At 55.8% G+C, this 25,034-nt stretch overlaps 1 protein-coding gene across 1 annotated transcript; it reads left to right on the top strand.

Annotated features, from left to right (window-relative positions):
- The first annotated feature begins 982 nt into the window (after positions 1 to 982).
- Positions 983 to 21,077, top strand: LOC120383505 (tripartite motif-containing protein 15-like). Its single transcript, XM_039501677.1, has 4 exons — positions 983 to 1,368; positions 11,748 to 11,807; positions 13,433 to 13,520; positions 21,074 to 21,077. The coding sequence occupies exons 1-4, from the start codon at positions 1,206 to 1,208 to the stop codon at positions 21,075 to 21,077; spliced, it is 315 nt and encodes a 104-aa protein (XP_039357611.1). The 5' UTR covers positions 983 to 1,205.
- The last annotated feature ends 3,957 nt before the right edge of the window (positions 21,078 to 25,034 follow it).

The following is a 25,034-nucleotide window of genomic DNA, read 5'->3' as shown; positions in this document are numbered from 1 at the left end:
CTTAATCCCTTAGAGGTAAAGCGATTCAGTACAGCTGCAAGGAGATATTTTATGTAACTCTTTCCTTTATATTTATGGCAGCTCACAAGAGGAGGCGAGAAAGAGAGAGTGTGGAGGTTGAGTGGGAGGGGGAAGAGTTGGGTTGGGGTGTGGCATTGGGGAAAGGTTTGGAGTGGAGGTGGGGCATGGGGTTGAGCACCCCCAGGGACTATTGGAAACCGCCACTCATCATTAGAAACATGCTAGACTCCCACAGAGGGAGGAGCGGGCTGCTGAATCATAAGCACTGGAATCCAGCAGTCGGAGATCTCAGTGTAACTCGGCGTGTGCATTACTGACATCTAAGTGAGTATTATTCGTAGCAGAGTCACAGAGATATGAAAGATGGAAAAGCCCCATTAGCTCAGGGAATCAATGGCCCTGGGGCCAGGGCAGGGTGTCTTTCCCCCATACTTCCTAAATCCCTTCCCTGGAATCCCCCGTGTGTGTGTGTCAGAGGGGACTGAAATTCTTTTGTCTCTCTCTCCTCTAGGATGTCAGAACCACCTTGAGCAGGTATGTGGCTCCCTCGCACTCCACAATGCTGGGAAAGAGCTTGATGATGAGGGTAGTACCGCATCTCCCCAGGGCTCTACAGCAAAATGTGTGGGGAGATCACATGTTGGATACAAATCTCTCTGATCAACTCCATCCTGGGGTGCTCACTCTTGTACAGAAGGCTCTAGAATTCTCCAGTCAGTGGGAAGGACTGACCTCAAGTATTTTCTAGAGATGTCACATCCCTGGGGGACTGGCTGCCTCAGGATGGTGGAGATGGATTATGGGCCTGTCACTGCAGGGCACTGGTCTCTATTCAGCCCAGGGCAGTAGTTTTCAAGAGCCTTTCCCCATCTGAGGGCTGTTTGGAGACCTGTGTGGAATGACCTGCGGAAGGGGTAGCTGGTGTCTCAGTCTAGTACCTAGAGGCAGATTTCTACAGCACTTCACCTGGGAACCTCCTGTCCCTCAGAGCATGGAGGCCAAGGAGCGAATTGGCAATGGAGACTCAATTCCCCTTTTGTCCCCAGAGTTGAAGAATATTAATGACCTTTGAAGGGAAGGCTGCTTCGCCCTGGGTTGTGTTGCACCTGCTCTGAGGCTGGGAGAAGTCGAGGAATTCTAACTCCAGGCCCATGAGAGCAGCGACTCACTAGCCAGAACTTATAATGAGTCACACAGTAAAATATAATCACGTGAAATTGTTTCCCTCCAGGTGTGAGAAGGGGAAGTTCCAGCAGCCAGAGGAGATTTCTCCTGAACTGGAAGAGCGAGTCAGTGATTTCTCCCAGAAAACGATTGTGCTAATGGAGATTCTGGGGAAGTTCAAAGGTACCTAGAAGGGATCTAGGAATGGAAATTGGGATGAGCCTCTGTAAGCAGTTGGTCGGGGCTCAACCCTCCGGCTGGCGGGAGGGGAGCCACACCGACTCGCTCCTTGTCCCCTCTAACTGGTGGGGCGGCAAGAAATCAGGGTTAGCACTGTCTCACGGCTCAGGCCCTGTGGATCAGGGGGCTGACCAGCAGTCAGTCTCAGTACCGTCAGGCCCTCTGTGTCAGGAGGGCTGAACAGCAATCCAATACAAGCCCAGGCCCTCTGGAGCAGGGGCCGGATAACAGCAGTTCGATATAAGTCCAGGCCCTCTGGAGCAGGGGGGGCTGGATAACAACAGTTCAATATAAGTCCAGGCCCTCTGGAGCAGGGGGCTGGATAACAGCAATCAGTCTCAGGAAGGTTCTCAGGTGCAGGCCCTCAGGCAGGGGCTGCACAGAAGGCACACAGTCAGTCAGTCTAAGCCCAGACCCTTAACCGGGGCGGGGCAGCACAATAGCTCAGAACAAACCCAGGCCCTCTGGAGCAGGGGCCAGGCCACAGTAGTCCAAGATAAACCCAGGCCCTCTGGAGCAGGGGGCTGGATAACAGTAGTTCAATGGGGCTCAGGTCCTGGTGGCAGGACTGAGCAGCAATTCAGTTTATAAAGCCCAAGCCCTAGCTCAGGGCGGGGCAGCAACAGGTACAGGGCTCAGACCTTCTGGCAGGGCTGAGCGATGACAACAACTCAGACTAGTGCAGGCCTCTCTGTCTGCACTGGGGTGAGGGGGAGACTGCCACCCGTGCGTGGGGTGGCAGGGGGGACACAGGCCCACCCACTCCACTGTGTCCCAGCCCGGGGCCCATTTAGCGGCTAACACTGCCGCTGGTCAGTGGGGTCCTGACCGCAACACACTGACATGGGCACCTCGGTGCCTATAGCCTGACATGGGTCGGCTATCCCCGGGCTACACTCCATTTCCCCCTCCGTGGGTACCTGCTCCTCGGTCGCCGGGAGTTCGGGCCAGTCCATCTGCATGGGCTCCTCGGGACCAGGGCTTGGGGGCAGGTCCGGCAACTCCTGCTGGAAGTCCGGCCAGGCGTGCTCAGGCGGCTCCTCCGGATAACAGCAGGGCGGAAGCGGCGGCGGCGGCTCCTCTTCGTAGCCGGCGCGAGGGAGTCTCAGCGGCTCCTCAGGGTACCGATCCCGGGGCAGCTCTGCTGGTTCCTCATCGTACCAGGCGCGGGGTAGCGGGAGCCAGTCTGGATCGCCGCCTCGGGTCCTAGAGGGCTCCCAGTCTGGAGCCCCTGCCGGCACGTCTGCTCCCGGCGGTGGCTGGTTCCTGACCGAGCTTTGGCGTCCTCCTTTTCTACTTCCTGTCCCGCCCCTTGACTTCCGGGGGGGCGGGGACAGGAAGTGGTGGCTCAGCCCAGCTGGGCTTCTGGGAGGGAGCGCCCTCTGCTGGGCAGGAGGGGAGCCACACCGACTCGCTACACACCCCCCCCTTAAGGCTGGCGCCCGCCGGTCGGGGCCAGGCTCTTCCATTCCCCCAATACGGGACATGAAGTCCGCGTTGGCATGGTCCTTGCCAGCTCGATGCAGAATAGTAAAAGCATACGGCTGCAAGGCCAAGTACCACCGCATAATGCGGGCATTCTTGTCCTTCATCCGCGTCAGCCAGGTGAGGGGGGCATGGTCCGTGACCAGGATGAAGGGCGCCCCCAAAAGGTAGAAACGGAGGGCTTCGCAGGCCCACTTTATGGCCAGCGTCTCCTTCTCTACCACCGCATAGTTCCTCTCACGGGGGAACAGCTTGCGGCTCAGGTACAGTACGGGGTGGTCCTGCCCATCTATTTCCTGGGACAGGACAGCCCCCAGTCCTACCTCGGAGGCGTCAGTCTGCAGGACGAATCCTTGGTGGAAGTCCGGGCTGTACAGGACTGGTTCTCGGCAGAGGCATCCCTGGAGGCGCCGGAAAGCTGTCTCGCACTCCTGGGTCCATCTCACCTGCCGAGGGCTGTCCTTCGTGAGCAGGCCGGTGAGGGGTGCCGCTATGGAGGCGAACTGCGGGATGAACCTTCTGTAATACCCGACCAGGCCTAAGAACTGCCGGACATGTCGTTTGGTGGTTGGGGTCGGGCAGTCCATTAGGGCCTGGACCTTTCCCACCAGGGGTTTTACCTGCCCCCACCGACGGTGTAACCTAGGTAGGTAGTTTCCTGCCACGCAATCCGGCACTTCTTGGGATTAGCCATCAACCCTGCTTGTCTTAGGGACCTCAGGACGGCCGCGACCCGGGGTAGATGGTCTTCCCATCGACGACTATAGATGACCACGTCATCCAGGTACGCGGCAGCATAGTCGTGATGGGTTTGGAGTAGGCGGTCCATCAGCCTTTGGAAGGTCGCGGGGGCTCCATGGAGACCGAAGGGCATCCTGGTGAATTGATACAGCCCCGTCGGGGTGGCAAAAGCTGTTTTCTCCTTAGAGGTCTCTTCAAGGGGGATTTGCCAGTACCCCTTGCTGAGGTCCAAGGTGGTGATAAATCAGGCCTCTCCCAACCGGTCCAACAGCTCGTCCACTCGGGGCATCGGGTATGCGTCAAAGTGTGAGATGGCGTTTACCCGCCGGAAATCGATGCAGAACCGACGGGTGCCATCGGGCTTGGGCACCAGGACCACGGGGCTACACCATTCACTTACGGAGGGCTCGATAACGCCCAAGGCCAGCATTGCTTGTACCTCTTCTTCGACGGCCTCCCGCATTCGGTAGGGCAGCGGCCGAGTTGTTTCTCATATCACCTTTCCCGGTTCCGTTTGAATGGAGTGGCAGCCCAGGGTGGTATACCCCGGGACGGCGGTGAAAGTCTTACGGAAGGCCCTCAGGAGACAATTCGCTTGCTTGCGTTGTTCTTCGGAGAGTGACTCCCCAAGCATGGGGGTCAGGGGGTCCTCCCCCTGGGGCACCCGAGGACCCAGTTCCGGCTCGGGCGGACATGGGTTGATCAAGAGGCCTTCTCGGTCTCGCCAGGGTTTTAACAGATTTACGTGGTAACGCTGTGTTTCTTTACGTCTATCAGGTTGGCGCACCTCGTAGTTGACTGCCCCCACCTTTCGGACGACCTCGTATGGTCCCTGCCAGCGAGCCAACAATTTGGACTCGCTGGACGGCAGGAGGAGCAAGACTCGGTCCCCTGGCTTAAACTCCCGAACCTGAGCCTCTCGGTTGTAGGTCTGCTCCTGTCGCTCCTGGGCCTTCTTCAAATTCTCCCGTGCCAGGGTCCCAGCCTGGGATAGGTATCCCTGTAACTGTAGAACATACTCCAGGAGGCCCTGGGCTGGGGAGGCCGTCTGTTCCCAGGTCTCCCGCACTAGGTCGAGGAGGCCGCGTGGCCTGCGCCCGTATAACAGCTCAAAGGGGGAGAACCTTGTCGAGGACTGGGGGACTTCCCGGACGGCCAGCAGCAGGGCAGGTAGAAACTGGTCCCAGCGGCGGAGCTCCCCTGGTGGGAATTTCCGCAACATCCCCTTGAGGGTCCGGTTGAAACGCTCCACCAGGCCGTCAGTTTGCGGATGGTATACGGAGGTGCGGAGCTGTTTTATCCCCAAGAGAGTACATACTTGCTTCAATAGCCGGGAGGTAAAATTATTTCCCTGGTCCGTCAGAATCTCCCGCGGGAGTCCGACTCTGGCGAAGATTTTTAGTAGTTCGCCGGCAATAGTCCGGGCGGTCGTGCTACGTAGCGGGACAGCCTCTGGAAACCGGGTGGCATAGTCGACGAGGACTAGAACATACTGGAACCCAGCCGTGCTCTTCGGGAGAGGCCCTACAAGGTCCATGGCAATTCTCTCGAAGGGTACTTCCATTAGTGGCATAGGAACCAGTGGCGCTCGAGGGACCCCCGGTGGCGCGGCAAGTTGGCACGCTGGGAACGAGCCACAATACCTTCGGACGTCTTGGTGGATCCCTGGCCAGAAGAACCGTCCCAATATCCGGGCCAGTGTCTTTTCTTGCCCCAGATGCCCGGCGGCCGGTACATCATGTGCCAACTTTAGGACGGCCCGCCTATAACACTGCGGAACTACCAGCTGGGTTTGCGGCTAGCGGGTGCGGGGATCCCGGTCGATCCGATACAGGCGGTCCTGCCGTAGCTCGAAATGCGGCCATCGGGCGGCTTGTTGGGGGTCCCGGACTACCCCATCCACCGCCGCGAGCTGCTCATAATAGCGGCCGAGCGTGGGGTCTGCTCGTTGGTCCCTGCAGAAATCAGTGTAGAGGCGGGGGTCCCGGGGGGGTTCCATGGGCTTTTCCGCGTCGGTGGTAACTTCGGGTTCAGCCTCAGAGGCGTCCCCAGTGGGCTCGGGTAGGGGCTCCCGGGGTTCCGCTTCGAGGGTCGGCGTAGCGCGTAGCACATCTTCGAAGGCAGGCCAGTCCCGCCCCAGGACAACGGGATATGCTAAATGAGGAGCTAGGCCGACGATCAAACGCCGGGTGACCCCTGCGACCGTCAGGGAGATGCGGGCACTGGGATAAGGCCGGATATCTCCGTGAATGCATTGCAGGTGTATTGGCTGCAGACCGGGGTCCGGCGGGGGTCCCAAGCTCTGGCGGATTAGTGTCTGGCCACAGCCGGAGTCGATCAGGGCCTTGACCGCCTGGCCCTCGACGACGGCAGCGATGGTAAGTTTGGGACTCAGGGCGGGCCGAGCTCGGTTGTGTCCTGCCCAAACCTGCCCGTAACTGCAGTCCATGTCTGGACAGTCCCTCTGGAGGTGTCCTAGCTTCCCGCAGCCAAAGCAGGGACCGAGCTCCGGCCGTTTACTTCGGGTGGCCCCTCGGTTTGGACTTCGGGGTGGACTCCGTCGGACCCCCGGGGTTCCTGGACCGGGACCGGCAGGTCCGATTCGGGTGGCGGCGTCCCGCCAACGGGCTTGAGGTTCCGGCTGCGAGGTAAGTCCGCGGCCGGGATTTCGCACCGCCTTCGCGGGGCTCCCCTTTTTCTCCGGGCGAGCGGTCTCAGGCCTGGGGCTGGGTCGCGGGAGCGTCGGCCCCATCGGCGGCGAGGAAATCCTCCATAAGTGTCACTGCTGCCGCGAGCGTCGTCGGTCGATGGCGGAGCACCCAACCTCGTCCGCGGGAGGGCAGGATGCTAATAAACTGTTCTAAGACGACCTGCTCTGTCACCTGCTCTGCAGTCCGGAGATCGGGGAGGAGCCAGCGTCGGCCGGCCTCCTTTAGCATCTGGGCCACCGCCCGCGGCCGGGCGCCTTGCGGATACATCTGGCCCCGGAATCTCTGCCTGAACGTCTCGGGGCTGACGTCCAGCGTGTCTAGTATAGCAGCTTTAACCCGGTCATAATCGCATGCGTCCTCAGTCGCGAGGTCTCGATAAGCCATCTGGGCCGCCCCGGTCAAGTACGGGGCTAACAGTGTAGCCCAATGTTCTCGGGCCCATCCAGCGACTAGGGCTACGCGCTCGAAAGTAACCAGGAACGCTTCAGGGTCATCATTCGGGCCCATCTTGGTCAAGCTGAGGGGAGCCGCCATCCGGGGGGTTCCGGCCCCCTCACCACCCGGTCCTTCTGCGGGGCGCAGGAGGGTGACCAGGAGCTGCTGGAGCTGAGTCCCCAGCTGCTGTAGCAGTTGCTGCTGCTGCTCCAGCTGGGCCGCGTGTAGCTCCTGGGTGAGCCGGAGGTGGGCGGCATCCCGCTGCTGCTGCTGCTCCTGCTGAACAGCCTGTTGTTGCTGTTGCTGTTGCAATTGAGCAGCCTGCTGTCTCTCTCGGCTCTCCACGAGGCGTTGAATTAAACGCTCCATCTCCATGTCGTTCCGGGGAGGGGTAGACAAACCCCCACCCCGCTCGTTACCCTTTCTCACAGGGTAGGGTTCGGGGTCCTCAGAGAAGGCACCAGTGTAAGCGGTTGGTCGGGGCTCAACCCTCCGGCTGGCGGGAGGGGAGCCACACCGACTCGCTCCTTGTCCCCTCTAACTGGTGGGGCGGCAAGAAATCAGGGTTAGCACTGTCTCACGGCTCAGGCCCTCTGGATCAGGGGGCTGACCAGCAGTCAGTCTCAGTACCGTCAGGCCCTCTGTGTCAGGGGGGCTGAACAGCAATCCAATACAAGCCCAGGCCCTCTGGAGCAGGGGCCGGATAACAGCAATCAGTCTCAGTATGAGTCCAGGCCCTCTGGAGCAGGGGGCCGGATAACAGCAGTTCGATATAAGTCCAGGCCCTCTGGAGCAGGGGGGGCTGGATAACAGCAGTTCGATATAAGTCTAGGCCCTCTGGAGCAGGGGGGGCTGGATAACAACAGTTCAATATAAGTCCAGGCCCTCTGGAGCAGGGGGCTGGATAACAGCAATCAGTCTCAGGAAGGTTCTCAGGTGCAGGCCCTCAGGCAGGGGCTGCACAGAAGGCACACAGTCAGTCAGTCTAAGCCCAGACCCTTAACCGGGGCGGGGCAGCACAATAGCTCAGAACAAACCCAGGCCCTCTGGAGCAGGGGCCAGGCCACAGTAGTCCAAGATAAACCCAGGCCCTCTGGAGCAGGGGCCAGGCCACAGTAGTCCAAGATAAACCCAGGCCCTCTGGAGCAGGGGGCTGGATAACAGTAGTTCAATGGGGCTCAGGTCCTGGTGGCAGGACTGAGCAGCAATTCAGTTTATAAAGCCCAAGCCCTAGCTCAGGGCGGGGCAGCAACAGGTACAGGGCTCAGACCTTCTGGCAGGGCTGAGCGATGACAACAACTCAGACTAGTGCAGGCCTCTCTGTCTGCACTGGGGTGAGGGGGAGACTGCCACCCGTGCGTGGGGTGGCAGGGGGGACACAGGCCCACCCACTCCACTGTGTCCCAGCCCGGGGCCCATTTAGCGGCTAACACTGCCGCTGGTCAGTGGGGTCCTGACCGCAACACACTGACATGGGCACCTCGGTGCCTATAGCCTGACATGGGTCGGCTATCCCCGGGCTACACTCCATTTCCCCCTCCGTGGGTACCTGCTCCTCGGTCGCCGGGAGTTCGGGCCAGTCCATCTGCATGGGCTCCTCGGGACCAGGGCTTGGGGGCAGGTCCGGCAACTCCTGCTGGAAGTCCGGCCAGGCGTGCTCAGGCGGCTCCTCCGGATAACAGCAGGGCGGAAGCGGCGGCGGCGGCTCCTCTTCGTAGCCGGCGCGAGGGAGTCTCAGCGGCTCCTCAGGGTACCGATCCCGGGGCAGCTCTGCTGGTTCCTCATCGTACCGGGCGCGGGGTAGTGGGGGCCAGTCTGGATCGCCGCCTCAGGTCCTAGAGGGCTCCCAGTCTGGAGCCCCTGCCGGCACATCTGCTCCCGGCGGTGGCTGGTTCCTGACTGAGCTTTGGCGTCCTCCTTTTCTACTTCCTGTCCCGCCCCTTGACTTCCGGGGGGCGGGGACAGGAAGTGGTGGCTCAGCCCAGCTGGGCTTCTGGGAGGGAGCGCCCTCTGCTGGGCAGGAGGGGAGCCACACCGACTCGCTACAGCCTCTGAGAAGAGAATGGTGCTGATCAATTGGTTCACACTTACATGATGCTGTTAAATTAAGAAATGACTCAAAGACTTTAAGGCCAGAAGGGACCATCACGATCATCCAGTCTGACCAACTGCACACTGCAGGCCACAGAATCTCACCCACCCACTCCTGCAATTGACCCCTAACCTCTGGCCAAGTTACTGAAGTCCTTAAATCATGATTTTAAAACTTCAAGTGTAACTGGTTGAGCACTCAGCAGTGCGGCGCCTCCTGCTGGTCAGTCAGGGAATTAGCTTTCCCGCTCCAGAGTGCCCCCTGCTGGCCAGTATCTCTCCTGCCTCAAGCCCCTCCATGTCCCTCCTGGACTCCAGTGCCCCTTACCTTGGGGTTCTGCCCACAGCACTACCCCCACACTCTGGGTCTCCTCTCCCAGGGGCATCCCAACCCTCTATACCCACCTTGCCTCAGTGGTTACTGCCAGTCATCTAGCCCCCTTTCTCTGGGGCAGCCTGCAGTCCGCAATGTCCACTCATCATTAGCAAGGGGGTTGGACCTACTGCCTTTCTAGCTCTAGTACCATCCCTGGCCCTTAACAAGGCCTCAGCCTGGGGACTTGCCAGGCCAGAGCTCCCCAGCTCTGCCTGCCTCACCCCAGCCCTGCTCTGTGTAAGGCACCTTGTGCTCTGCTCCCAAGCAGTCCTGCAGTGAGACTCTTGCCTGCCTAGCTCCCAGCCCTTTGATCAGGGCCAGTTGTGACCGAATTGGGTGTGGCCCCAGCTGTGGCTGCCTCCCCAGTCAGCCGACCTCAGCTGCTTTTCACCTTTTACCTCATTTTATCCCAGGATGGGAGTAAGTGCCCCGCTACACAAATTACAGAGAATCCACCATTGACTCTAGTTCAAATCTGCAACTGACCCATGCCCCACGCTGCAGAGGAAGGAAGGAAAAAAATCCCCAGGCTCTCTGTCAATCTGACTTGTGGGGAAATTCCTTCCCCACCCCAGACATGATGGTCAGTTGGATACCGAGCATTTTGGCAAGACCCAACAGCCAGACACATGGCAAAGAATTCTCTATAGCTCGGAGCCCTCCCTGTCTACTGCCCCATCACCAGCCATAGGGCACATTTCTCAAAGTGGATCCAGCCCATCACTGAGCTCTGGTCCCGTTTGCAGCTAGTTTGGGCCAAATGGGTTGTAGGGAAGGAGAAAGCCCCTCCCCTATGATCAGGGATCCCTTCAGCACAGGAGCCTCTGGTGTCTCCTCCACAGCAGTTGCAGGCACAAGGCGTGTTCCTGAGAGGGCTGGGAATGGGGTGGGGTTGGTGAGGGCGGGTGGAAGAGGGAGGGGGTGGACGAGGAATAGAGGGAGGTGGGCAGTGTAAAGCTGGGCCTCGGACACTGCAGGCTGGGCAAGACACACGGGGGCCATTGTCACAGGGATGTAGCTCGGGCTGGCTTCAGAACTTCCTCAGCCTGTGCCAAGGTCTACACCGGCCCCTGCAGCCACTGAACAGCAGAGTCACAAAAGGCCCCTCTCCTCTCCTTTTCCTTTTCCTTTGAGCCAATCCTCCCCCACCTCAATTTCCACCTTGATAAAATAATTTTACTATTATTTCCATTTCTGCCTATGGAGGACGAGGTCCCGTCGTGCTGCTCTCTGTAGAGGCGCTGCGTAAACAAACCCAACAGTTCACAATTAGAGCCAGAATTTCACAAACTCTGAACATCTCGTTAGTGTCAAAGGGAACCAAGTGGGTAAAGTTACTTTTATGCCAAAGTCTTTGCAGGCTCTGGGTCTAGGTTACGACAAAAGGCAGTAAGTGAATGAGACAAACCAACTGGAGTCTGAAGGGATGAAGGGGATGAGGAGGGAAAAGTAAATCTCTTACAGATTGTGTGTCCTGGGATAGTTGTGAGTTTGCAAGGATGCTGGCTCCATTGCTGAGAGATGCCTGATTGAGAGGGGAAAATTTCAGACCTTTTTATATTAAATACCTGAGTTTGTCTCTGTGCGTCTGTCATAAATAGTTAGTTAAGGGTTAAGTTTACACCTGTAAAGGGTTAACACATAGTACCTGGTGAACACCTGACCTGAGGACCAATCAGGGAAGAGAATTTAAAATTCCTAGGAGGGAACTTTTTCTCTCTGCTCTTGTGTGTATTGTTCTTAGCCGTTTGGAGTTACAAGGGTCCAGATATTTAGTCAAGTCTTCTGCAAGTTTCCATCTTTCTGAACTAATTTCTTCTAGTCAAGATAGTGAGTATTAGAAAGGTACTTTGTGTCCTCATCTAATAATCCTATGTTTGCAATTCTGTGTGTTTGTTATTGATTATTCTTAATTCTGCCTGTATTGTTGTACTGAGAAGGAGAGAGGATTCTCTCCAGAACTTAGCAAGGTTATACCCTATGAGTGTCCAGCTTGGGCTCATAGAGATTATGTATTTTTTTTGTTTTTCTTTTAATAAATTCTTTCTATAAAGATTTGATTAAATCCCTTCTACTGTGGGTACAGGGGGAGGGAGCTAAGAAACTCTCTCTCGGTGGTGAGACAAGCTTATCTCCGGGCAGAGAGGGGAGGGAGGAGACGGGGAGGTTTCTCCCTCTGTGAGTTGATCTGTGTTTCCCCAGGGAACGTCTTTGGAAAGAGGAGGGGGAAAACAGGGGTGTCTCGGCCCACGTAAATTGACCGAGTGGTGGCAGCAAAAAGGAGACCTACCCTAGGATTTTAGGGTGGGGGGGAGATACATGCTGGTCCTCAACTTGAAACCCCCCAGTTTCAAGTGAGGGTGAGACCATGACAGAGTCTCTGTCTGTTTCTCTGTCATAATTATGAAACAGTTTCAGAGAGGGGATGCTCTTATGAATATGAAAGTCAGAAATCTCACCTCTCTTCTCCTTTCTCCCCCAAGACACTCTGCCGTCTGAACTGGAGAGAAAAAGGGGAGAATCATTTGGAGCACACAGACAGGGTGAGTCTGCAGGTGAAGATTGCCTTTAAATTATGAGAAAATTCCAGAGAAAACGTCTTCATGAGATTGTAGCTGAAGTTACCAACCAAACTGACAGCGACCGTGACACACACAGCCCTAAAAATAACACATTAAACGGTATGGAGATCCAGGGGCCCATGTCTCCCCCACCAACACACACACAATTTTAAAGGTGGGATGACCAGGACACTTTTCAGCATGGGCATAGTTTGGGGGAAGAGGGCCACGTTGCCTCCACACACTGCAAGCCTTGGCAGGGGTGGAGCATGGCAGGCAGTGTCTGTGCTTTGGGCAGGGCAGCTGAGCAGCTCCTCTCTGTGTAGTGCAGCCCCTGCCCACAGCACCAATCTCTCCCTGGTGCTGGCTTCTCTCAATGGCCCCACCCCTGCTCCTCTTTCCCTGAGGCCCTGGCCAGGCCAGAAGCCAGAACCAGGCTGCCATCCAGGGACTGCACTGGGGAGCCCTGGATCCTCCACCTGCCCAGGGTGGTGCACCTCGGGGAGTGGGGACATGGGCTGGGGACTGCTGCCAAAGGCCCATGGATCCATGTCCAGGGCAGGTGGAGTGTCAGGGGCTCTCCATAGCGGGCAAGTCTCCCAGCCTGGCCGGGGGCAGGGCCTCGGTCAGGGCCATGGAGCGGGCGGGGACACAAAAACAGTCCTGACACCACCCTTAGTGCTGAGTTCATGCCCATTCTGATGAACAGAAACACTCTTAACTAAGTCACACGCGAACAGAGCTCCCTGCCAGATCCCTCTGCTTCACCCCGGTGCAGGAGGTCTCCCCATCGCTCTTCTCCAACATCCTGCCTTTCCTGTGGGCAGACTGTGAAACTGGCAACTCTTCCTTTCTCTCTAGGCTGGAGATGGTGCTACCCCACCCAGTGCCACCTCCTACTCTCTGGTCTTAAGTGGCTGTTCCCCATTGCTGCACCTTCCTCTCTGTTCTCTGGCCTGGGACTGGAGGCTGCATTAGGGGAGGGAGCTTCCCTCTGGGGTTTAAAGCTGGTACCTGCCACTTCTGCTCCCTCAATAAAAACTTCTGACGCCTTCCTGGCTGTGTCTGTGCTGCTGGGAATGGGGCAACACCAGCAGCGGGATGTGGGAGCTGAAGCCTCTGTGATAAATGAGAAACTAATGAAGTGGGACCCGTTACAAAGACTGAGGAGCTGCAGTGACATCTCTGCTCAGTCTCAGGGCTGGTCTCCACTGGGTGGGGGTGTGGGGTCGATCTGAGATACGCAACTTCAGCTACGTGAATAGCGTAGCTGAAGTCGAAGTATCTTAGATTGATTTACCTCTCGTCCTCACGGCGTGGGATCGACGTCCGTGGCTCCCCCTGTCGACTGCTCTACCGCCGTTCATGCTGGTGGAATTCCGGAGTCAACAGGAGCGCGTTTGGGGATCGATATATTGTGTCTCAATCGATCGCTACCTGCCTATACGGCAGGTAGTCTAGACGTACCCTCAGGTGTCCAGGACAGAGGCAGTTCCCTGGGATCCGGGACTGTCCCAGCCTGAACGGGGCTGCTGGGGAGTGTGAGAAATGGCCCCAGACTCCCCCAGGGCTGAGCTCTGCCCCTAACGCTCTGATTCTCTCTCCAGTGAATGTGACTCTGGATCCAGACACGGCTCATCCCAACCTTGTCCTGTCTGAGGATCGGAAAAGTGTGAGAGGGGGAAACACACGACAGCGACTGCCCAACAACCCTGAGAGATTTGACACTGCGCTGTGTGTGCTGGGCTGTGAGGGATTCACCTCTGGGAGACATTGCTGGGAGGTGGAGGTGGGGGGTTGGAGAGACTGGGCTGTGGGGGTGGCCAGCGATTCTGTGAGGAGGAAGGGAAGGATCAGGTATCGCCCTGATGGGGGTATCTGGGCTGTGGAGCGGCACTGGCTGGGTCAGTTCCAAGCTCTCACCTACTGTGTGACCCCCCTGCCCCTGAGCCGGACCCCCAGCAGGATCCGGGTTTGTCTGGACTGTGACCGGGGGCAGGTGACATTTATCGATGCTGGTGACGAGGCCCCAATCTTCACATTCCCGCCGGACTCCGACTTTGGGGGGAAAATCCGACCCTGGTTCTTTGTGGGGCCAGGATCACGGCTCTGCCTGTGTCCCTGAGACATGCAGCAGAGGCAGGAACTGGAAATCAGCCTCTCTAGACACACACAGCCCAGTCTGTATGACCTCTGGCTCCTCATCTCTATGGCCCCTGGAAGCACCTCCCCTCCCTCTCGGCAGCCTCAGGGATGGGGGAGGAGGGGGAAGACCCCTGGGGCTGCAGGAGGGGCCCTGAGGGGCAGAGGTGGGGGCTGGGCAGGGGGTAGCACTAATAGCCAGGCAGGGGACAGGCAGAGGTGGGGGTGGCAGGGACACAGCATGAATCAATCAGGGTTTGGGGAGTGGGGAGAAGCAGCAGCAGCAGCAGGGAGCGTTTTGTACAGATCTGTGTCCTTAGATTTCACTGGTGGCTCCCAGCCCAGGATCAGCAGGAGGGGAAGGGATAAGATCAGGGAAAAAAGGGAGCAGGTGAGGGGGTGATCTGTGACAGGGAGGAGAGACACAGGGAAATAACAGGGATGGGAAGTGAGGCTAGAACAATGATGAATAGAAAAGGACAGTACGAAAGGAAAGGGAACATGAGCGGGGCGGGGAGATTTATTACATGTTTATGAAAGTGAGACTGTAACTCATTAATTCCCTATATTAATTCCTGGCCATTGGTTCAATTTTAGTGCCATAAAGAAAACTGTTCTCTGTAGTTGGGGATCTCCTGGCTGTGCTGTGGTTATTAAAGCTCCTTCTTAGCTCCTTTTACTTTGCTACTTTCCAGCAACTTATTGTAAATAAAACATTACAAACAATAATTCTTGTTTGTTCCACTTTAATGTCCCAGCTGCAAGGAATATTGTGCCTCTGGGAAGAGAGTTTGGATTTTACTGTCTGATGTGTCACTAACCAGCCTGTGCTCTGCCTCTGTCCTGTGCACACCCATGTCAATCAGGAATTGCTCAGCTGTCTTTTAGGCATTGAGAAAATCACAGGGACAGCAGCACTGTGACCCTCAGAGCTGAGTCAGGGGCCTAGAACTCCCTAGACAATGCCAGAGCGACACAGGCACCTTACAATGTGATTCACAAAAGCCACCTCAGTAGGCGGGCAGCCATGTCAGCTAGCCAATGAGAGATGCCGACAAGGGGGGAAGGGGTGTCCTAAGTCACGCCCCTCTCACAGTTAGGTGCCTATATCTGGGCTGCAGAGGGGTGTGTCTCTCTGCTTAGCAACCCACAAACAGGAACCCACTGTCTGATGTCTGGGGCCTCCAGTTGCAGCAGCTGCCAGTGCCTGGTAGTGATGGTGGCAGCAGCTGGGAGCCCCAGGCCCTTTGAAATCGCCCCAGCAGGCTGCAGGGCTCCTAGGCGCATGCGCTGGATGGGTGCAGTGGCACATTAGGGGAAGGAAAAGCTCTGGACCTTGGCAGGAGCCGCACTGAGCAGGGGTGGGGAGAAGAAGCCCTGGACCGTGGTAGCTGGGTGGGGGGTTGGGCAGAGTGAGTAGGAGAAGCCCTGGACTCCAGCAGGAACCATGCAGGGTGGGGTGGGGGGCAGAAGCTCTGACAGCTGAGTCCCTCTCTCTCCCATGCCCTCGGCGTGGAGCTGGCTCTCACTCTCCGGCTGTGGAGAAATTCAGCCCAAACTACTCACCTTGGTATCTCCAGTTCCCCCCTCACCACACAGCCATGAAGGGATTCAGCCTCGGAGGCAGGGTCAGCATTAGCCCCACGTGGCAGGTTGGATCTAGGGTACACAGAGGTGAAGTGACTTTCCCTTGGCTAAGCAGGGAGTCAGTGGCAGAGCAGAGAATCAAACCCAGCACACCTGACCCCAGGCCTGTGCTTGAACCACTAGGCCACCCTTCCTACGTGAGGAGGGGGAACCTCCTCTGCTGTTTTGAGTGGGTGGGTGGGAGTGGGCACTAGACAGAGCCCCCAGGAGATGGGGAGCAGAGAGACATGAGAAAATGGACATGGGTGCATAGGCGGCAGGTTTGTATAATTTTTGGTGGTGCCCAAAATGGTGGTCCCCCCGCTCTCGCCCTGTAAGCTGATATAAAATGAAGCTACAACGCGTCGGCACCACAAGATTACAAGGGTCAATTAAAAGTGGAAAGTCAGGAGCAGCACTTGCCTGCTTCAATATACGGTATTATATTTTGTTGCACCTGTTGTGACAAAGTGGGAATGTTCTTAATGTTTTCTCTGAATCCTGTGTGGGTGCCTCAGTTTCCCCTGCAAGGTACCAACTGAAGGTGTTGGGGACAAAGAGATCAAGTGGCCTCCTTGCCCAGAAGAGAGACAAAGGCTAGAGGAGGGAGTGTCAGTTTGGAGCTGGCTGGGGAAATGGGGAGAGACCCAGAACTTGGGTCTGGGCTCCCCACCCTCCAAGATGGACCTGACTGAGGGCTCCTGTTTTCTGTACCTACAAGCTCTGTTTTAGACTGTGATCCTGTCGTCTAATAAACCTTCTGTTTCACCGGCTGGCTGAGAGTCACGTCTGACTGCAGAGTAGGGGTGCAGGGACCTCTGGTTGCCCCAGGACCTGCCTGGGCAGACTCGCTGCGGAAAGCGCACGGTGTGGAAGGACATGCTGAATGCTCTGAGGTCAGACCCAGGAAGGTGTAAGCTTCTTGCCCTGGAGACAGTACGCTCAGAGAGAGGAGGCTCCCCCAAAGTCCTAACTGGCTTTGAAGGAGTGGTTCCAAAGCATCCCAGCATCCCCTTCCATACCATGTGCTTCCCGGAAGTCCACTCAGGCACTGACACTCCCTCCTCTGGCCTTTGTCTCTTTTCCAGGCATTAGGAGGCCACCTGATCTCTTTGTTCTCCAACACCTTCAGTTGGCAGCTTTCAGGAGTGCGGCCCAGGCCATCAGTTGCCCGGAGACAGGGTTTCGGCCATTCTCTGTGCAGATGGCATCACACTGGCACTCTAGGGCTCTACAACAATCACACCCCCTTATCCCACCATCTAGATCCTTGAGAAATGCATAGGGGAAACTGAGGCACCAACACAGTATTCAGAGAAACCATTAAGAACATTCCCACTTTGTAACACCTGTATATGACTATATACTTTAAAGGGGTGTAAAATAATCAAGTATTGTGCTAAACACAATGATACTCCAAACTGACCACCAAGTTTAAATTGCACGTTTTTCCCCTCAGGTGAGGGCTCTGGGGTGGGGCTGGGGATGAGGGGTTCACAGTGCAGGAGGGTGCTCAGGGTTGGGGTGCTGGGGGGCACAGGCTCTGGGGTGAGGCAGGGCTGGGGATAAGGAACTTGGGCTGCAGACAGGCTGCCCCAGGGCTAGGGCCAGAGAGGACTCCCCCGCCACCCCGTTACCAGCTGCAGCAAGCTCCAGGGGAGGGACCCCTCCTCTCCCCTGTCCGCAGCATACTCACTCTGCACCACAGTCAAGGCACATGCTCCTAGGGACTCTCTTAGGTCCAGAAAGCCCACTCGCCCTCCTGGTGGGTACCGGGTGTCATGGAGTCCCCGGGTGATGCTCTGGAACTGCGCCCCACAAAGCCAGTCAGGACTTTGGGGAGCCTCCTCTCCCTCGGAGCAGACTTTTTCAGGGCAAGAAGCTCACACGTCTTCACCAGGCATGACTGCGGATGGTTCGCTGGTCGCGCGGCTCGGCTGGACCTCTCGCAGGCATGACTGCGGAAGCTCCACTGGAGCTGCGGGACCAGCGAACCCTCCGCAGCTGCGGGAGGTCCAGCCGAGCCGCACGACCAGTGGACCCTCCACAGTCATGCCCGCGGGAGGTCCGCTGCTCCCGGGGTTCTGGTGCACCTCCCGCGCATGACTGCTTGGGGCGGACAAATTCGTAGAGCCGCCCCTGCTTCTTCCCACAGCCATCAGTGGCCCTCAGCTCCCAAACAAGCCCTAAGCAGGGGTGAGGCACAGAGTGAACACAGTGTCTTTACACAGGGGTGTCAGTGAAGGCAGCTTGTAGCTGAGTGTAATGATTTTAATACACTGTAATTCATGATAATGTAATGCTGTCGTTCACTGCTATTTTAATAATGACATTGCTGCGATACCAGTGATAGACACACATTCAATAACTAGAGTATGAAAGAAGTGTATAAATATGCTGAAAACTGTCAGTTCTGGGGACAGACTGAGCCCCCCCAGACACACACCCCTCACCCTTAAGGCAGGAGGTGGCAGAAAGGAGTGAGCAGTGGGTAGGAGGAGGCTGTCAGGGGAGGCGACTTGTGGGAGGAGGCAGAGCAGGGGCAGGAAGCGGTGGAGTGGGGTGAAATGGGGGCTTGGCCTCAGGGAAGGAGGAGGAGCCGGGATGGGGCACCCACCGGCACAACCAAAAGTCAGCACCTATGGCACGAGGGGTGGTTCTAGCGGCAGGAGCGAAGGCAGGCGGGTGGGCATGTGGAAGTCCTGGCTGTGCCGGAAGAGCCCCCAGCAGCGCAGTTGACAGCTCACTGGGCACCAGCCAGCACAGGCGCAGCACCGCCCAAATGTCAGGCGGACGGGTCCACATGGGCGCAGCTTGTGCATGCGGGCACCAGTGGGGGCCCATTGACTGTTCTGCCCTGGGGTCCGGAATTGCTGTTGTTGGGCCTGGGGGGACTGTGCTCATGTCCTGCTTGGGGCCCACAGCCCAGCTCCCTGCGCGTTCCCATAGCTTGTCCTCGGTGTCCGTTTCCCTTTCTGTTCACTGTGCTGTGTTAGATCAACGATGACACTCATTTAGGGGATTCCCTTGGGTAACTGAGAGAGATTTATGGTCTGAATTCTCACTGGCACAGCGCTGCCAACCCCAGGCATTTAAAAATCTTAAATCAGGCCAGCCCCCCAAAATCATGAGATTTAATAATAATAAATAGTAACTATTAGTATTATTTTATTTGCCTTTTGGTTTCTCAGAGCTTTAGATGGCGCTCAGGGCCCCCACATGGTGGGGGTGGGGGGGAGGATTGGTACACTTTTCCAAGGCCCGGAGACCCTGGGGGCCCAGCCCAGGCTGCAACCCCCATTACCATGTGTGGGAGGTGGCCTGAGTTACAAGTTTGTACTGGGCCTGAAAAAATTATGCTTGAGCATTGACTGCACTGGGGTGAAATTTTTATGTTTTATTTCTGCAACAAAAAGAGCTAGATATTTCCTTTGCTTAGAAAACAAAAGCTGAGAGTCTCACCTCCTCACATGCTTCCAGGAGCTGGGGCTTCATCAAACACACCAAATATTATAAAACTCATGATAAAATCATGAATTTGGTGATGCTGCAGCTCCTTTCCACTGAGCGAAAACAGTGTTAGTGTAAATGAGAATCGAGTCTCAAAACACTTATTCCAGCTTAACCAAGCTTTTAGCCTGAGAGTTTATCATCACAAGGTTGGGAAGAATTAGCTTTTATTCATAAATGTTGGCAAGCGTAGCTTTTGCTGTCTACACACAGACCAACGAATAAAATATTTCTATTGATAATAAATGATAATTGGAGATACACAAAGTAAGAACAAGGCTGCTTCAGAACTTATTTGTGTTTGATTGAAGGACAGCGACTCTGCATCTTTTGACAAGTGATGTGACCATCTGTGTTTTCATGGTTATAAAGCTTCAACTTTTTGAATCTCGCTGTCTGCTGACATTAAATCATTGGGATCTGACTCGCTATTGACGTATCCCCCCATAATTTCCCGCAACTGTGAAAAATGAAATTGAGAACAATTGGAAGGAAATGCTAAACCCAGAGTTTTGTGCAATTGTGAACATTTAACTCAATAAATATTGGGAAAAAATGCTTAAAACTGGCAGCTATATATATTTAATATATCAGTGAATTCTGGGTCTCTCTCATCAGACACACAGACTCTGCTCCTTCAAGTGCATCACCTAGTGTGACCAGACAGCCAGTGTGAAAAATCGTGACGTGGTGGGGGGTAATAGGATCCTATATAAGAAAAAGACCCAAAAATCGGGACTGTCCCTATAAAATTGGGACAGCTGGTCATGCTAGCATCACCATAGGGAGATGCCCACCAGCCACAGGGCCCTGCCCTGGGGGCACATGTCACACAAACGCCTGCAGGCTGCAATGTTCCCGTGGGCTCCTCCCCGCCCAGCAGCAGCCGAGTCAGTCCCAGGAAGGGAAACACCCGGCAGCTGCTGCAGGAGCTGCCAATGCAGAGCCCGGCCGGCCTCGCTCGGCTTCTCTCCTGCAGCGAATGTCGCTTGTTCTGGGGCTGCCCCTGGGGGCGGGGCTTCTGCCTCTTCTGTTGGTTGGTTTTTAATTTCCCTCCCGAGAGCGTGATTGGCTCCCGGTTACCCAATCGGCTTTAAAAAAGCTTTAAATGCTTGTTACTGCGCTTGCACGATTTTTGGTTTTGGTTTCGCTTTCACAATCCTCTGACTGCTGCTGGTCCTGTTCCTTGAGCCTTCTGCGGCGCCATGCGGCTGCTGCGGGCGCCTGGCTCGTGTGCAGGGACCTTGACTTGTTCTTAGATGCGGGGCCGGGGGAGGGCTGCTGGCTGCCCCACGCCTGCACTCCCCCGCCCCTACGTGGCTGTACCTGGCTCACTGCAGGGAGGTTGTTGGTTGGGGGTTGTGGTTTGCAGGGGGGAATAGCGGTAGCTGTAGTGGGGCAGCATCGATTTACCTGCCCTTTTCCTGCTCACCTGGCAGTTGCTGTGCACCAGTAGGGGAGCAGCTGCGGGGAGGGGAACTCCCAGGCTGTGTGGGGAGGGGCTGGCAAAGGCTGCAGCTGGGTTTGAGGGAGTTGCGGGGGATTGGCCTGGTTGGGATGGGGATGGGGGGAGAGGTGGCTTTATGGGGTTCGTTGAGGAAGGGGAGTGGCACCCACTGTCCTGTGCTAATTCTTGGTCGGTCTTTGGTCATCTGGGGTGCATCAGCCAGGGGTAGGGTCTGCTCTGGGTGTGTACTGGCGGTACCTCGTGTCGCCTCTCCCCCCACTTAAAAAAAAATTAAAAGTTCTGTCCTTTGTGTTGATCTGTCTTTCTCTTGGTTTTGGTTGGTAGGTATATTGGACTGGTGGTGTTGTGTGGAGGAGGGCTCAGAGAGGCAAGGGGGACATTGGCTGTGGGGATTTCTGGGGGGCACAGAGAGCTGTTGCTTGAGGGTGATGGGGATTTTCAGGGACCCGCCCCCGTACCCCGGATTGCGTTTACCCTGAAACTGTGTCTTGTCTGCCCCAAGCTAAGTTAGCTAAGCATAAGTAACAGAAGGCCATTGCAGGCCAATTTGACCTTAAGGCATAAGAAAGATTTGTAAGAACTTGTGTGACACAATTGGAAGCCTGCATGGCATAATCAAAAGGTCAACAGGAGGAAAAGGAGAACCCACCCCTACTGGTAATTGGGTAACCTGACCTAAAATAACAGCTTATTAGCTATGGAAAATTAATAAAAGCAGAAGAGTCTTGTACAATGGAAACCGCAAATAGGTGGGCATACAATTAGGAAAGTGCTTATTGTACAACTCTATTGGAAAATAGTTGCATTAGGTAATTTAGTGCTCAAGATAACGCAAGAGAAGGTATTGCAAGAAGGGGGGACGTGGCAAAAAACGGGCCTCTAGAGACAAAAACAGGAAAACCCCTAGATGGTAGGGGGTCCGAGTCACAGCCCCAGAGGGGCTCTGATTGGCTTGCTGATAAATATACCAAATAAGGCTGATAAAATTTGTAATGCATGATTACGTGTTGCAGTTTTTACCTTTATAAGCTTGAAGCTGTGTGATTTATGCAAGGCGGCTAACCCCCCTTGCTTGGGGATACGCCGACCTTCCCTTTATGCATAATTGTATTGTGTACCCTAATAAAGGTGCCTTGTGTGTCTGACCCAAAATCAAAGGTGTGGTCAATTTTTCCATGACAAGGGGGACCCCTGAGTGCATGGGGGGAGGTATTTGAATGCAGAATGAGGAGGGGGCACTGGCTTGGGCTGGGGTGTTAGGGGTGCATGGGGCCCTGACTGGGACAGAGTGGGGTGGAGGCATGAGAGTCTGTCTCTGGCAGTGTGGGGTGCATTGTGGGGGCCTGGATGGGGCAGTTGAGGGGCAAGACTTTTGATTTTTGTTTTTATTTAGATTTTTTTCACCATCAGTGCTGGTAAATCATCCCCATCACTAACCTGCCCCTACATTCCTGACATCAGGAAAGTGAAACTGTTCCTGTTCCACTGCCCAGAGGGAGCCATGGCTGCAGAGAACCCCGTGGAAAAGTCTCCAGGAGGAAGCTACATGTCCTGTCTGTCTGGAGTATTTCACAGAACCAGTCAGTCTGGAGTGTGGGCACAATCTCTACCGAGCCTGCATCAGCCAGTGCTGGGAGGGATACAGCCGCCTCCTGCCCTCAGTGCGGAGAAACTGTGCAAAAGAGAAACCTCAGGCCCAACAGGCAGTTGGAAAATGTCCTAGAAATCGCCAAGCAACTGAGTTTACAGGCAGCAAAGGGAACAGGAGGGGACGGGGTGTGTGGGGAACACCAGGAGACTCTGAAACTGTTCTGTGAAGAGGATCAAACACCCATCTGTGTGGTGTGCGACAGATCCCGGGCTCACCGCGCTCACACAGTGGTTCCCATACAGGAGGCTGCCCAGGAGTACAAGGTATCGAGTTGCTGTCCAGTCTAATGGGTGATAACTTTGGATGTTAATTACAGGTTAATGGTGTAACTGTGTCATTCAGATGTGTGTAGCCTTCATTGTATGAAAGCTGGTGGGGGAATTATGAGCTGTGGCTGGTATTACTGGTTGTATCACAGTGTTTATTGTTATTTGCATCCCCTACAGACCCCAGATGAGCTCTGACCTCAATTGTGGGGGACCCTGCACAAAACCCATTGAAGGACAATCCCTGCCCTGAGCCTTTTACAGTCCAACTGGACAAGACAGACAAAGGGTGGGAGGGGAAACTGAGGCACAGTGAGGGGAAGTGATTTGTCCAAGGTGACTCAGCAGATCTGTGGCAGAGCTGGATATAAAAACCTGGTTTTCCAAGGCCCAGTTCAGTGCCCTAACCACTAGCTACTCTGCCCCTTTCAGCAGCACTGAGCAGTGAAGAAGTTCAGAGATTAGGAGGAAAAGACTCCTTGATACAGGCCCTAGGCCTAGCAGGGAGAGGAGGTTTCCCAGAGGGATTCTGAACTCCTGTGCTGCTCCACAAAGAGTTAAACTCAGATGCTGCCGGCCTGCACTAGAGGAGATCACTGGGCTAAACGCTGTGTGGGACCCCGAGCAACAAAAAACGTCCACCCCGTGACAGGTTCAGTCACAGAGACCCCTTTGAGACTGTCACTTGATGCGCTGGGGTACCACTGAGAACAACCGTCCTGCCAGAACAGGCACGCCTCCAGCAGGGGCAGCGAGTTATATGGGCCCGTGGTGCCCGGGCTCCAGCAATATTCAGGGCCAGGCCTCACTAGTGTTCAGGGCCAGGTCTCTCTCCTGTCCCTGCCTGCTGCCCCTGTGCCTCTCCCAGGTCCCAGAGAGTCCCTGCAGCTCCACGTAGGCATCAACTGCCGCCATAGGGTCCTAGTGCCCCCCACCACTACTGCCAGGGCAGACTGATCCTGAGCCTGCCTTCCCCCTCGGACCCTTTCATTTTCTGGGGGGACCCTCCTGCCTGCAGTCACCGCTCCTGCCCCACGCTGGACAAGGGGTAGCCCCAGCCCCCACCCCGAGTGAGGCTACAGTGAGGGGCAGCAGCAGGGGAGCAGGCACACATGTGATGACAACCCCTCCCCTGCCCCCACCACAGGGGAGGCGAGGGGACTTCCTGGACCTGAGAGGGGCCCTTGGAGCACATGCACTGACAGTGGTGTGAGGTGAGCATGGTGCTGGGGGGATGTAGGGACCCCTCCCCCAGAGCTCGCTGCTGCCTGCGAAGAGAGGGCTGGGGGGAGTCCTCCTCTCTGGCCTGCCTGCACCCGAAACTCCTCATCCCCAGCTCTCACCCTAGCCTTCTGCCCTAGCCCTGAGTCCCCTCCCACACACTAAACCTCTCATCACCAACCCCACCCCCAAGCCCTCACATTTTTACATTTTTAAAAAATATACAGTAACTCCTCACTTAACATTGTAGTTCTGTTCCTGAAAAATTCTACTTTAAGCAAAACGATGTTAAACAAATTCAATTTCCCCATAAGAATTAATGTAAATGGGGGAGGGGGGTTAGGTTCCAGGGATTTTTTTTTTTTGCCAGACAAAACACTATACTTTATTTTTATATAGATAGATAGATAGACATAGACACACACAGGATAAGTTTTAAACAATTTAATACTGTACACAGCAGTGATGATTGTGAAGCTTGGTGGAGGTGGTGGAGTCAGAGGGTGGCTATTTCCCAGGGAATGCCTTACTGCTAAATGAGGAACTAGCACTCGGCTGAGCCCTCAAGAGTTAACACATTGTTGCTAATGTAGCCTCACATGCTACAAGGCTGCCCGAATGGAGGGAGGGGAGACAACATGGCAGAGAGAGACAGAGACACACGCCCTGTGTGTGAGAGACACGCATTGCCCCTTTAAAGTACGCTGACCCGACGCTAACTACATTGCCTTTTTAAGTAGATTGGCAAGTTGAGACAGCAGCTGCTGCCAGCAAGCTGCCTCTGTCCTGAGTCCTGTCGTGTCCTCTCACCTGCTCTGTGGAGATGGGGGGCAAGAGCAGGGGAGGAGGACACCCTGACATCAGCACCCCTCCCCCCCCCCCCCCCCGCACCCTCTGCAAGCAGGAGGTTCCCGGGAATAGCTCCAAGGCCACACAGGGAACTCAGGGGAGCTGTTGTGAGGCTGCCGGTCCACCCTGGTTCCAAGCCCCCACCACTAGCTCCAACAGGCTGCTCTTTCTGCAAGCAGTGGACAAAGCAGGTGGCTGCTAAACAACGTTATAAGGGATCATTGTGCAACTTTAAATGAGCATGTTCCCTAATTCAGAGGTTCTCAAACTGTGGTCCATGGACCACCAGTGGTCTGCGAGCTCCATTCAGGTGGTCCGTGGATAGTTCCCTCTAAAGGTGCGTGCCTGAGTGGCTGTACATGAGAGAATGAAGGGCCACCCACCTAATTAGTGGAGTCGCGCAGGTGTGGCTCCCAGCACATTCCACAGGACCCTGAGCTGCCATCAGATGGACTTTCAGCCTCAGTCCCTGTGGT

Source organism: Mauremys reevesii, linkage group 15 (assembly GCF_016161935.1).
Source record: "Mauremys reevesii isolate NIE-2019 linkage group 15, ASM1616193v1, whole genome shotgun sequence".
NCBI classification, from domain to species: Eukaryota; Metazoa; Chordata; order Testudines; family Geoemydidae; genus Mauremys; species Mauremys reevesii.
The sequence above is the reverse complement of the archived record's forward strand: the minus strand, read 5'-3'. Positions and strand labels throughout refer to the sequence as shown.

What these genes read in the sequence shown, in the direction of transcription:
- LOC120383505 (XM_039501677.1), top strand. Translation starts at nt 1,206, where the DNA reads ATGAGTCACACAGTAAAATATAATCACGTGAAATTGTTTCCCTCCAGG. An exon ending in GATTCTGGGGAAGTTCAAAG is followed by an intron (nt 1,369 to 11,747) that starts GTACCTAGAAGG and finishes TTCTCCCCCAAG; the next exon opens with ACACTCTGCCGTCTGAACTG. An exon ending in ATTTGGAGCACACAGACAGG is followed by an intron (nt 11,808 to 13,432) that starts GTGAGTCTGCAG and finishes TTCTCTCTCCAG; the next exon opens with TGAATGTGACTCTGGATCCA.